This window comes from Hemitrygon akajei, chromosome 19, assembly GCF_048418815.1.
Source record: "Hemitrygon akajei chromosome 19, sHemAka1.3, whole genome shotgun sequence".
Lineage (NCBI taxonomy): Eukaryota > Metazoa > Chordata > Chondrichthyes > Myliobatiformes > Dasyatidae > Hemitrygon > Hemitrygon akajei.
This window is the reverse complement of record NC_133142.1, coordinates 2,253,252-2,266,963: the sequence shown is the minus strand read 5'-3', so window position 1 is coordinate 2,266,963 and position 13,712 is coordinate 2,253,252. Positions and strand designations below refer to the sequence as shown.

The following is a 13,712-nucleotide window of genomic DNA, read 5'->3' as shown; positions in this document are numbered from 1 at the left end:
CACGCGGGAATATTTAATGAGCGGGAATATTGACCACGCGGGAATACTGATCACGTGGGAATATTTAATGAGCGGGAATATTGACCACGCGGGAATATTTAATGAGCGGGAATATTGACCACGCGGGAATACTGATCACGCGGGAATATTTAATGAGCGGGAATATTGATCACGCGGGAATATTTAATGAGCGGGAATATTGACCACGCGGGAATATTTAATGAGCGGGAATATTGACCACGCGGGAATACTGATCACGCGGGAATATTTAATGAGCGGGAATACTGATCACGCGGGAATATTTAATGAGCGGGAATATTGACCACGCGGGAATATTGATCACGTGGGAATATTTAACGAGCGGGAATATTGCATTGTACTGCTGCTGCTAAGTTAACAACTGAATTGGACTGCAGCCAGTCTCAGTGTCAGGATGTGAGAGGCTGATTTTTAACCTGGTGCTGTCACCAGAGTTTATTGACAGACCAGGAAGAGGGAGGGGTGGAGTGTGGGGTTTCAGGAGATGGTAACAGTAAAGTTGTCTCCCAAATATTTCAGGCGCTGGAGAAATGCTTCCAGTGTGATTCTCGGAGACCCTACGATCCAGCTTCGAGCAGAAACAGCCATCGCGTGGAGAATGTCATCTACCTGGCCGACCAGAATGGGGAGAGGACGTGGTGGCAGTCAGAGAGTGGTGAGTACAGGGAAAGTTCAGGGGATCCAGCACAAGGTGGCAGCAGATCAGACCCACCCAGTGGGTACCAGTGTGACTCAGACCCTCCCTCTGGGTAACAGTGTGACTCAGACCCTCCCTCTGGGTAACAGTGTGACTCACACCCTCCCCGTGGGTACCAGTGTGACTCAGACCCCCCCCCCCCGCATGGGTGCCAGTGTGACTCTGACCCTTCCTGTGGGTATCAGAGTGACTCAGACCCTCCCCATGGGTACCAGTGTGACTCTGACCCTCCCTCTGGGTACCAGTGTGACTCAGACCCTTCCCGTGGGTATCAGAGTGACTCTTACCCTCCCAGTGGGTATCAGTGTGACTCAGACCCTCCCAGTGGGTACCAGTGTGACTCTGACCCTCCCAGTGGGTATCAGAGTGACTCTGACCCTCCCAGTGGGTATCAGTGTGACTCAGACCCTCCCAGTGGGTACCAGTGTGACTCTGACCCTCCCAGTGGGTATCAGAGTGACTCAGACCCTCCCAGTGGGTATCAGAGTGACTCTGACCCACTCGCTTCTGTCTGGTCCCAAATGATCCACCCAAACTAGTTCTTCTTCGGCAACAATTGACAGGACTAGTTCTGCACGAGCCGGAGATGAAGATAGTCCTCTCAGCCTATGCTGACGATGTTCTCCTTACAATCACCAACCCTGTCGACCTACAGGGGATGCGAGACTGTCAGTGGGTTTTCTCAGCCACGGTCGATTGGGGAAAGTGCTCTGGTCAGTTAGTGGGTCAGTGGGAGATGGACTCTCTGTCAGAGGAGCTAAGACCATTAGTGTGGAGCACCACACCTCTCTATCTGGGCTTTACCTAAGCTCCTCTGTGGGACGGAAGTCTCTGCCCGGCTGGGACGCCGGTTGGGTCTACTCTGCACAACCTCATATCCGGGCAGGGCGTTGGTCATCAACCTGCTGGTAGTCTCCATGCTTTGGTATTGGCCACTGGTCACTTTAGTCCCGCTCGCTGTATTGTCACCATGACCCAGAGGAAGCTGGTGGACGATTTCTGCGGCAACGGGAGGCAATGACTTCTCTGCAGCCCTGAGTCTTCCGACGGTGGAGGACGGTCAGTCACTGGTACGTACCCAGCTGGCAGCTCTCCGCCTCGGGACTCTGCAGAGATACACGTGCACTGAGTGCCCTCCGAGGGAGCATTCACTGCTGATATGTCAGGGGCATTAACTGAGTGCCCTCCGAGGGAGCATTCACTGTTGATACGCCAGGGGCATTACACTGAGTGCCCTCCGAGGGAGCATTCACTGGTGATATGTCAGGGGCATTAACTGAGTGCCCCCCGAGGGAGCATTCACTGGTGATACGCCAGGGGCATTACACTGAGTGCCCTCCGAGGGAGCATTCACTGGTGATACGTCAGGGGCATTACACTGAGCGCCCTCCGAGGGAGCATTCACTGGTGATATGTCAGGGACGTTACACTGAGCGCCCTCCGAGGGAGCATTCACTGCTGATATGTCAGGGACGTTACACTGAGCGCCCTCCGAGGGAGCATTCACTGCTGATATGTCAGGGACGTTACACTGAGCGCCCTCCGAGGGAGCATTCACTGCTGATATGTCAGGGACGTTACACTGAGCGCCCTCCGAGGGAGCATTCACTGCTGATATGTCAGGGACGTTACACTGAGCGCCCTCCGAGGGAGCATTCACTGGTGATATGTCAGGGACGTTACACTGAGCGCCCTCCGAGGGAGCATTCACTGCTGATATGTCAGGGACGTTACACTGAGCGCCCTCCGAGGAAGCATTCACTGCTGATATGTCAGGGGCATTACACTGAGCGCCCTCCGAGGGAGCATTCACTGCTGATATGTCAGGGACATTACACTGAGCGCCCTCCGAGGGAGCATTCACTGCTGATATGTCAGGGACATTACACTGAGCGCCCTCCGAGGGAGCATTCACTGCTGATATGTCAGGGACGTTACACTGAGCGCCCTCCGAGGGAGCATTCACTGCTGATATGTCAGGGACGTTACACTGAGCGCCCTCCGAGGGAGCATTCACTGCTGATATGTCAGGGACGTTACACTGAGCGCCCTCCGAGGAAGCATTCACTGCTGATATGTCAGGGGCATTACACTGAGCGCCCTCCGAGGGAGCATTCACTGCTGATATGTCAGGGACATTACACTGAGCGCCCTCCGAGGGAGCATTCACTGCTGATATGTCAGGGACATTACACTGAGCGCCCTCCGAGGGAGCATTCACTGCTGATATGTCAGGGACGTTACACTGAGCGCCCTCCGAGGGAGCATTCACTGCTGATATGTCAGGGACGTTACACTGAGCGCCCTCCGAGGGAGCATTCACTGGTGATATGTCAGGGACGTTACACTGAGCGCCCTCCGAGGGAGCATTCACTGGTGATATGTCAGGGGCGTTACACTGAGCGCCCTCCGAGGGAGCATTCACTGGTGATATGTCAGGGACGTTACACTGAGCGCCCTCCGAGGGAGCATTCACTGCTGATATGTCAGGGGCATTACACTGAGCGCCCTCCGAGGGAGCATTCACTGCTGATATGTCAGGGACATTACACTGAGCGCCCTCCGAGGGAGCATTCACTGCTGATATGTCAGGGACGTTACACTGAGCGCCCTCCGAGGGAGCATTCACTGCTGATATGTCAGGGACGTTACACTGAGCGCCCTCCGAGGGAGCATTCACTGCTGATATGTCAGGGACGTTACACTGAGCGCCCTCCGAGGGAGCATTCACTGCTGATATGTCAGGGACGTTACACTGAGCGCCCTCCGAGGGAGCATTCACTGCTGATATGTCAGGGACGTTACACTGAGCGCCCTCCGAGGGAGCATTCACTGCTGATATGTCAGGGACGTTACACTGAGCGCCCTCCGAGGGAGCACGCACTGTCGACACACCCAGGTCATTGCATTGAGCAGGTTTTCACTGTGGGTCTGAGGTAGGGTCTCCTCTGATCAGAGCACTCCTGCGTCCCCAAGAGGCAGCGTCAGGCCGCAGAGGTGGTTGTTTCCCATCCGGCCAAGGTAGGTATGAGGGTAGCTTGGTGATATTGAGTGGCACCAGCTGCACCAACTCCTGTCCCACCGGAGATGCTTGTGGGACCAAACCCCGAGATCTCCTTTGGGAGCTGGTCCCACACAACATGAACCCCATTGCGAACGGGTACACAGTGTACCAGTGTACCCCACAACCAACATGCCATTCCGCAATGTGCGAAACTGGATCCTGTACGGGCCGTTCTTGCACACTTTTCACTTCAGTGCCCTCGTCTGCCATTGTGACACTGTGGCGGTCTGTCTTACCTTCAGGTGTTGAGGGAGGCCCCCAGTGGAAGTCTCTCTGTGAGGACTCTTTCCCCTTTACGTGGGGTGTGAGACCAGGGGCAGAGGGTGTTGCATAGGGCAGTACCGTGCAGTAGATTCCTGAGCAGGTTCCCTGGTGCCCCGTCCACCTGTTCTATCTGGGACCTGGAGGAGTCGGTGTACTCTGTCTACCTGTTCTATCTGGGACCTGGAGGAGTCGGTGTACTCTGTCCACCTGTTCTATCTGGGACCTGGAGGAGTCGGTGTACTCTGTCCACCTGTTCTATCTGGGACCTGGAGGAGTCGGTGTACTCTGTCCACCTGTTCTATCTGGGACCTGGAGGAGTCGGTGTACTCTGTCTCCCTGTTCTATTTGGGACCTGGAGGAGTCGGTGTACTCTGTCTACCTGTTCTATCTGGGACCTGGAGGAGTCGGTGTACTCTGTCCACCTGTTCTATCTGGGACCTGGAGGAGTCGGTGTACTCTGTCTACCTGTTCTATTTGGGACCTGGAGGAGTCGGTGTACTCTGTCTCCCTGTCCATTCTGTGCCTGGGAAGAGTCAGTGTACCAGAGCAGGTTCACTGGTGCCCCGTCCACCTGTTCTATCTGGGACCTGGAGGAGTCGGTGTACTCTGTCTACCTGTTCTATTTGGGACCTGGAGGAGTCGGTGTACTCTGTCTCCCTGTCCATTCTGTGCCTGGGAAGAGTCAGTGTACCAGAGCAGGTTCACTGGTGCCCCGTCCACCTGTTCTATCTGGGACCTGGAGGAGTCGGTGTACTCTGTCCACCTGTTCTATCTGGGACCTGGAGGAGTCGGTGTACTCTGTCTCCCTGTTCTATTTGGGACCTGGAGGAGTCGGTGTACTCTGTCTACCTGTTCTATCTGGGACCTGGAGGAGTCGGTGTACTCTGTCCACCTGTTCTATCTGGGACCTGGAGGAGTCGGTGTACTCTGTCTACCTGTTCTATTTGGGACCTGGAGGAGTCGGTGTACTCTGTCTCCCTGTCCATTCTGTGCCTGGGAAGAGTCAGTGTACCAGAGCAGGTTCACTGGTGCCCCGTCCACCTGTTCTATCTGGGACCTGGAGGAGTCGGTGTACTCTGTCTACATGGAAGGTGAGAGGTTTGAATATCTGAAGAGGGTGGTTCTCAGGTTCTGGCTGCATTTCAGCCCCACTCTCCTGGTTTGTAAGCTCCATGTAAGGGGTGGGGGGGAGCGAGCCACTCGAAGGATGTCCTGGTAGGCTTGCTCTTGGGCCTGACCAAGATGGCCATTCATGGGTCCAGTCAGTGGGCTGTTGAGGGCTCTGTCCAAGCCGTCTGCCTGTCCCTCTTCCGGAGGTACATTCATGCAGGGAGTCCTTAGAGAGGGAACATGCAAACATTATGGGTACAGTGGGGGTGTCTCTGGGAATGGTGGCCCCCCCAGGAATTGAGTGCATTTTAGACGGTAATAACTGTATTTTAATTTGTATTCAGTAACTGTATTGTAACCCTTGACCTTTGTATGTCTTTTGTATTTGAATAAAGTTTTGAACATTTGTACTGAATGAACATGATAGTGGAACAGATTACCTGGACACTCCAGCGCTGTGGTTTGTGGGATCCCACTGTGTAATTATTGGAGGAGTGTCTATTTTAACTGTCCCCATACTTCACACTTGACTCAGGAAGTGTCTGCAGTGATCAGAGTTAGTAATCACACCCCTGATTCTGTGTGCTGCTGCCCGACAGCACTCCGTGACCAACATGGCTTTGTCAAACACTGGTGTGAACTCCGTAACAAATCCACACATAGGCCACGGTCTGGCTTGAAGTGGCACTTGGGGGCGGGGGAGGCGAGTGGTTTTCAGCCAGAAAGGAATTCCGAATGCGAGCGATTCCCGGTGGGGTTCTGAATGCGAGCGATTGGCAATTCCTGGTGGGGTTCCGAATGCGAGCGATTCCCGGTGGGATTCCGAATGTGCGTGATTCCCAGTGGGATTGTGATCATCTGAGACACCAGCAAAGGTCAAACACGAGATTCCGCAGATGCTGGAAATCTAGAGCAACACACACAAAATGCTGGAGGAACTCCCCAGATCAGGCACCAGCAATGGAGAGGAATAAACAGTCAATGTTTAACATTGAGCTATAGTCGATGAACAGCATCCTGACGTAGGTGTTTGTGTTATCCAGGTGGTCTAAAGCCATGTGAAGAGCCATTGAGATTGTGTCTGCCATTGACCTATTGTGGTGATAGGCAAATTTCAATGGGTCCAGGTCCTTGTTGAGACAGGAGTTCAGTCTAGTCATGATCAACCTCTCAAAGCATTTCATCACTGTCGATGTGAGTGCTACCAGGCGATAGTCATTAAGGCAGCCCACATTATTCTTCTTAGGCACTGGTATAATTGTTGCCTTTTTGAAGCAAGTGGGAACTTCTGACCATTGTAGTGAGGGATTGAAAATGTCCTTGAATACTCCTGCTAGTTGGTTGGCACAGGTTCTCAGAGCCTTACCAGGTACTCCATCGGGACCTTCTGCCTTGCGAGGGTTCACTCTCTTTAAAGACAGTCTAACATCAGCCTCTGAGACAGAGATCACAGGGTTATCAGGTGCGGCAGGGATCTTCACAGCTGTAGTTGTGTTCTCCCTTTCAAAGCGAGCGTAGAAGTTACTGAGTTCATCTGGTGGTGAAGCATTGCTGCGATTCATGCTTTGGGTTTTGCTTCGTAGGAAGTAATGTCTTGCAAACCCTGCCAGAGTTGCCGTGCATCCGAAGTCACATCCAACCTCATTTGAAATTGTTTCTTCATTCTTGAATTAGCCCTCTGCAAATGATACCTGGTTTTCTGGTACCGACCTGGGTCACCAGACTCGGATGCCACAGATCCAGCCTTTAGCAGACGATGCACAGCTTTTGGTTTGGGAGTGCACAGCAAGTTTCCGTAGGCACACAGGTTTAATATCACTGGCACATGCTGTGATTATCACTTCATACGCTGCAATAATTGATAATAAAAGCTGAATTACAGTAAGATATCAATATAACGTTGAGCAAAAAGAAGTGGTGAGGTGGTGTTCATGTGTCAGTGTCCATTCAGAAAGCTGTTCCTGAATCACTGAGTGTGTGTTTTCAGGCTCCTGTGCCCCCCCCCCCCCCCATATGGTGGCAATGAGGAGAGGGCATGTTCGGGTGACGCTGTCCTCATTGACCAGTTTCGCTTTCTGAGAGATCGCTCCTTGAAGATACCCTAGGTGCTGGGGAGGGAGGCTAGTACCCAAAATGGAGCTGAGTGAGTTCACAACTCTCTGTAGCTTTTCCTCATCCTGTGCAGTGCCCCCCCCCCCACCCCCAGACCAGACAGGAATCAGCTGGTCAGAGTACATCTGTAGAAATCTGCAAGTGTCCTGACAAACCAAATCTCCTCAAACTCCTAACGAAATCTAGCGGCTGGTGTGCCTCCCTGAACACTGCATCGATATGCTGGACTGGGGATGCATTCTCAGAGATATTGACAGCTAAATCGCCAATCTTTCCAATTCTGACCCCTCTATGAGGACTGGTGTGGGTTCCCTTGTCTTACCCTTTCTGAACCAAAATCAGTTCTTTAGTCTTACTGACCTTGAGTGCTGTGACACTTCTCAAAGGCAAATTATCACCTGTCAGAGGTTTCCAGTCTATCTTTATACCATTAAGCGCGGGTACTGACCTGTAGGAAGAGAGCCTGCAGATGAGTGAAGTCAGTCAGAATCATGTATATTATCACTAATTTCTAGTCCTGACGAAGGGTCTCGGCCCGAAACGTCGACAGCGCTTCTCCTATAGATGCTGCCTGGCCTGCTGTGTTCTACCAGCATTTTGTGTGTGTTGTTGTTATCACTAATTTGTTGTTTTGTGGCAGCAGTACTGAGCAATACATAAAAATTACTATAAGTTATAGGTAGGTCTCACTTCCTCTAAGTAGTGATCATAAACCTGACTGAGATTTCTGTGATGCTAACCAATGTGGAAGGGAAGGGTTAGATTCTCTGAGAGTAGGTTAAAGGGTCGGCACAACATTGTGGGCTGAAGGGCCTGTACTGTTCTGTGTTTAACCTCGGAGTAAGTTTCCAGTCACTCCTCCCACTGAAGCACACACTCAGCCTCTGCAAGATTACAAAGTGATGACAGACGCTTGAGTGTGTGGTATCCGCTGTAGTCACTATTGTTTCTGGGTGATACATAATCGTCAGTGTCAGAATCAGAGTTCATCCAGTTAAAGGCACTGAGAACTGATGTCACCTGATACCCGCTGGGGCCAAGTTACCATCTTACCGTGTCTCGTCTCCGCACACAGGTGAAGAACAGGTGAGCATCCAGCTAAACCTGGAGGCCGAGTTCCACTTCACACATCTCATCATGAAGTTCAAGGTGAGTGTGAAGGGAGGGGGATGTGGGGGCAAGGTGGTCTGCCATCTGATACCTCAATTCTGTCACAGATTCCTGTGCTGTCTTTCTATCACTCTGTCTCTCTGTCACTTTCTCTCTCTCTCTCACTCCCCTCTCTTTATCTATCTCTCTCTATAGATCTCTCTCTCTCTCTCTCTCTCTCTCTCTCTCTCTCTCTCTCTCTCTCTCTCTCTCTCTCTCTCTCTCTCTCTCTCTCTCTCTCTCTCTATCTATAGCTTTCCCCCTCCCCTTTCTCCCCCTCTGTCCCCCTCCTCTGCCCGAGCCTCAGGCTAAGTCTCCAGCAGTAAATTTATTGTAAAAGTACATATATATCACCATAGGCTACATTGAGATGCATTTTCTTGTGGGCATTTTCAGGAAAATAAAGAACTACATTAGAATTTATGAAGAACTACAGAAAGACTATTGTGGGGTCCCTGATGGTGACAGTGAGAGAGCCTGGCCCGGGTGCTGGGGTCCCTGATGGTGACAGTGAGAGACCGTGGCCCGGGTGCTGGGGTCGCTGATGGTGACAGTGAGAGAGTGTGGCCCGGGTGCTGGGGTCCCTGATGGTGACAGTGAGAGAGTGTGGCCCGGGTGCTGGGGTCGCTGATGGTGACAGTGAGAGAGCGTGGCCCGGGTGCTGGGGTCCCTGATGGTGACAGTGAGAGACCGTGGCCAGGGTGCTGGGGTCCCTGATGGTGACAGTGAGAGAGTGTGGCCCGGGTGCTGGGATCCCTGATGGTGACAGTGAGAGAGTGTGGCCCGGGTGCTGGGGTCCCTGATGGTGACAGTGAGAGACCGTGGCCAGGGTGCTGGGGTCCCTGATGGTGACAGTGAGAGACCGTGGCCCGGGTGCTGGGGTCGCTGATGGTGACAGTGAGAGAGCGTGGCCGGGGTGCTGGGGTCCCTGATGGTGACAGTGAGACAGCCTGGCCCAGGTGCTGGGGTCGCTGATGGTGACAGTGAGAGAGCGTGGCCCGGGTGCTGGGGTCGCTGATGGTGACAGTGAGAGAGCGTTGCCCGGATGCTGGGGTCCCTGATGGTGACAGTGAGAGACCGTGGCCCGGGTGCTGGGGTCGCTGATGGTGACAGTGAGAGACCGTGGCCCGGGTGCTGGGGTCGCTGATGGTGACAGTGAGAGACCGTGGCCCGGGTGCTGGGGTCGCTGATGGTGACAGTGAGAGAGCGTTGCCCGGATGCTGGGGTCCCTGATGGTGACAGTGAGAGAGCATGGCCCGGGTGCTGGGGTCCCTGATGGTGACAGTGAGAGACCGTGGCCCGGGTGCTGGTGTCCCTGATGGTGACAGTGAGAGAGCGTGGCCCGGGTTCTGGGGTCGCTGATGGTGACAGTGAGAGAGCGTGGCCCGGGTGCTGGGGTCCCTGATGGTGACAGTGAGAGAGCGTGGCCCGGGTGCTGGTGTCCCTGATGGTGACAGTGAGAGAGCGTGGCCCGGGTGCTGGGGTCGCTGATGGTGACAGTGAGAGTGTGTGGCCCGGGTGCTGGGGTCCCTGATGGTGACAATGAGAGACCGTGGCCCGGGTGCTGGGGTCCCTGATGGTGACAGTGAGACAGCCTGGCCCAGGTGCTGGGGTCGCTGATGGTGACAGTGAGAGAGCGTGGCCCAGGTGCTGGGGTCGCTGATGGTGACAGTGAGAGAGCGTGGCCAGGGTGCTGGGGTCCCTGATGGTGACAGTGAGAGAGCGTGGCCCGGGTGCTGGGATCCCTGATGGTGACAGTGAGAGAGCGTGGCCCGGGTGCTGGGGTCCCTGATGGTGACAGTGAGAGAGCATGGCTGGGGTGCTGGGGTCCCTGATGGTGACAGTGAGAGAGCGTGGCCTGGGTGCTGGGGTCCCTGATGGTGACAGTGAGAGACCGTGGCCCGGGTGCTGGGGTCGCTGATGGTGACAGTGAGAGAGCGTGGCCCGGGTGCTGGGGTCCCTGATGGTGACAGTGAGAGAGCATGGCCCGGGTGCTGGGGTCCCTGATGGTGACAGTGAGAGAGCGTGGCCCGGGTGCTGGGGTCGCTGATGGTGACAGTGAGAGAGCGTGGCCCGGGTGCTGGGGTCCCTGATGGTGACAGTGAGAGACCGTGGCCCGGGTGCTGGGATCCCTGATGGTGACAGTGAGAGACCGTGGCCCGGGTGCTGGGGTCCCTGATGGTGACAGTGAGAGAGCGTGGCCCGGGTGCTGGGGTCCCTGATGGTGACAGTGAGAGACCGTGGCCCGGGTGCTGGGATCCCTGATGGTGACAGTGAGAGACCGTGGCCCGGGTGCTGGGGTCCCTGATGGTGACAGTGAGAGAGCGTGGCCCGGGTGCTGGGGTCCCTGATGGTGACAGTGAGACAGCCTGGCCCGGGTGCTGGGGTCCCTGATGGTGACAGTGAGAGAGCGTGGCCCGGGTGCTGGGGTCGCTGATGGTGACAGTGAGAGAGTGTGGCTCGGGTGCTGGGGTCCCTGATGGTGACAGTGAGAGAGCGTTGCCCGGATGCTGGGGTCCCTGATGGTGACAGTGAGAGAGCGTGGCCCGGGTGCTGGGGTCCCTGATGGTGACAGTGAGACAGCCTGGCCCGGGTGCTGGGGTCGCTGATGGTGACAGTGAGAGAGCGTGGCCCGGGTGCTGGGGTCCCTGATGGTGACAGTGAGAGAGCGTGGCCCAGGTGCTGGGGTCCCTGATGGTGACAGTGAGAGTGTGTGGCCCGGGTGCTGGGGTCCCTGATGGTGACAGTGAGAGAGCCTGGCCCGGGTGCTGGGATCCCTGATGGTGACAGTGAGAGAGCGTGGCCCGGGTGCTGGGGTCCCTGATGGTGACAGTGAGAGAGCGTGGCCCGGGTGCTGGTGTCCCTGATGGTGACAGTGAGAGAGCGTTGCCCGGATGCTGGGGTCCCTGAATGGTGACAGTGAGAGAGCGTGGCCCGGGTGCTGGGGTCCCTGATGGTGACAGTGAGACAGCCTGGCCCGGGTGCTGGGGTCGCTGATGGTGACAGTGAGAGAGTGTGGCCCGGGTGCTGGGGTCCCTGATGGTGACAGTGAGAGAGCGTGGCCCAGGTGCTGGGGTCCCTGATGGTGACAGTGAGAGTGTGTGGCCCGGGTGCTGGGGTCCCTGATGGTGACAGTGAGAGAGCCTGGCCCCGGTGCTGGGATCCCTGATGGTGACAGTGAGAGAGCGTGGCCCAGGTGCTGGGGTCCCTGATGGTGACAGTGAGAGAGCGTGGCCCGGGTGCTGGGGTCGCTGATGGTGACAGTGAGAGTGTGTGGCCCGGGTGCTGGGGTCCCTGATGGTGACAGTGAGAGAGCCTGGCCCGGGTGCTGGGTCCCTGATGGTGACAGTGAGAGAGACTGGCCCGGGTGCTGGGATCCCTGATGGTGACAGTGAGAGAGCGTGGCCCGGGTGCTGGGTCCCTGATGGTGACAGTGAGAGAGCCTGGCCCGGGTGCTGGGGTCGCTGATGGTGACAGTGAGAGAGCGTGGCCCGGGTGCTGGGGTACCTGATGGTGACAGTGAGAGAGCGTGGCCCGGGTGCTGGGGTCGCTGATGGTGACAGTGAGAGAGCCTGGCCAGGGTGCTGGGGTCCCTGATGGTGACAGTGAGACAGCCTGGCCCAGGTGCTGGGGTCGCTGATGGTGACAGTGAGAGAGTGTGGCCCGGGTGCTGGGGTCCCTGATGGTGACAGTGAGAGAGCGTTGCCCGGATGCTGGGGTCCCTGATGGTGACAGTGAGAGACCGTGGCCCGGGTGCTGGGGTCGCTGATGGTGACAGTGAGAGACCGTGGCCCGGGTGCTGGGGTCGCTGATGGTGACAGTGAGAGACCGTGGCCCGGGTGCTGGGGTCGCTGATGGTGACAGTGAGAGAGCGTTGCCCGGATGCTGGGGTCCCTGATGGTGACAGTGAGAGAGCGTGGCCCGGGTGCTAGGGTCCCTGATGGTGACAGTGAGAGACCGTGGCCCGGGTGCTGGTGTCCCTGATGGTGACAGTGAGAGAGCGTGGCCCGGGTTCTGGGGTCGCTGATGGTGACAATGAGAGAGCGTGGCCCGGGTGCTGGGGTCCCTGATGGTGACAGTGAGAGAGCGTGGCCCGGGTGCTGGTGTCCCTGATGGTGACAGTGAGAGAGCGTGGCCCGGGTGCTGGGGTCGCTGATGGTGACAGTGAGAGAGTGTGGCCCGGGTGCTGGGGTCCCTGATGGTGACAGTGAGAGACCGTGGCCCGGGTGCTGGGGTCCCTGATGGTGACAGTGAGACAGCCTGGCCCAGGTGCTGGGGTCGCTGATGGTGACAGTGATAGAGCGTGGCCCAGGTGCTGGGGTCGCTGATGGTGACAGTGAGAGAGCGTGGCCAGGGTGCTGGGGTCCCTGATGGTGACAGTGAGAGAGCGTGGCCCGGGTGCTGGGATCCCTGATGGTGACAGTGAGAGAGCGTGGCCCGGGTGCTGGGGTCCCTGATGGTGACAGTGAGAGAGCATGGCTGGGGTGCTGGGGTCCCTGATGGTGACAGTGAGAGAGCCTGGCCCGGGTGCTGGGGTCCCTGATGGTGACAGTGAGAGACCGTGGCCCGGGTGCTGGGGTCGCTGATGGTGACAGTGAGAGAGCGTGGCCCGGGTGCTGGGGTCCCTGATGGTGACAGTGAGAGAGCGTGGCCCAGGTGCTGGGGTCCCTGATGGTGACAGTGAGAGTGTGTGGCCCGGGTGCTGGGGTCCCTGATGGTGACAGTGAGAGAGCCTGGCCCGGGTGCTGGGATCCCTGATGGTGACAGTGAGAGAGCGTGGCCCGGGTGCTGGGGTCCCTGATGGTGACAGTGAGAGAGCGTGGCCCGGGTGCTGGTGTCCCTGATGGTGACAGTGAGAGAGCGTTGCCCGGATGCTGGGGTCCCTGATGGTGACAGTGAGAGAGCGTGGCCCGGGTGCTGGGGTCCCTGATGGTGACAGTGAGACAGCCTGGCCCGGGTGCTGGGGTCGCTGATGGTGACAGTGAGAGAGTGTGGCCCGGGTGCTGGGGTCCCTGATGGTGACAGTGAGAGAGCGTGGCCCAGGTGCTGGGGTCCCTGATGGTGACAGTGAGAGTGTGTGGCCCGGGTGCTGGGGTCCCTGATGGTGACAGTGAGAGAGCCTGGCCCGGGTGCTGGGATCCCTGATGGTGACAGTGAGAGAGCGTGGCCCAGGTGCTGGGGTCCCTGATGGTGACAGTGAGAGAGCGTGGCCCGGGTGCTGGGGTCGCTGATGGTGACAGTGAGAGTGTGTGGCCCGGGTGCTGGGGTCCCTGATGG

General features: G+C 56.8%; 1 protein-coding gene across 1 annotated transcript in view; it reads left to right on the top strand.

The window, feature by feature from the left end:
* The window catches only part of lamb2l (laminin, beta 2-like), a 242,899-nt gene that overhangs the window by 97,381 nt on the left and 131,806 nt on the right, over positions 1-13,712 (top strand). The window contains 2 exon segments of the mRNA XM_073071978.1: positions 559-694; positions 8,362-8,435. Of these exon segments, the coding sequence (XP_072928079.1) occupies positions 559-694; positions 8,362-8,435 (210 nt within the window).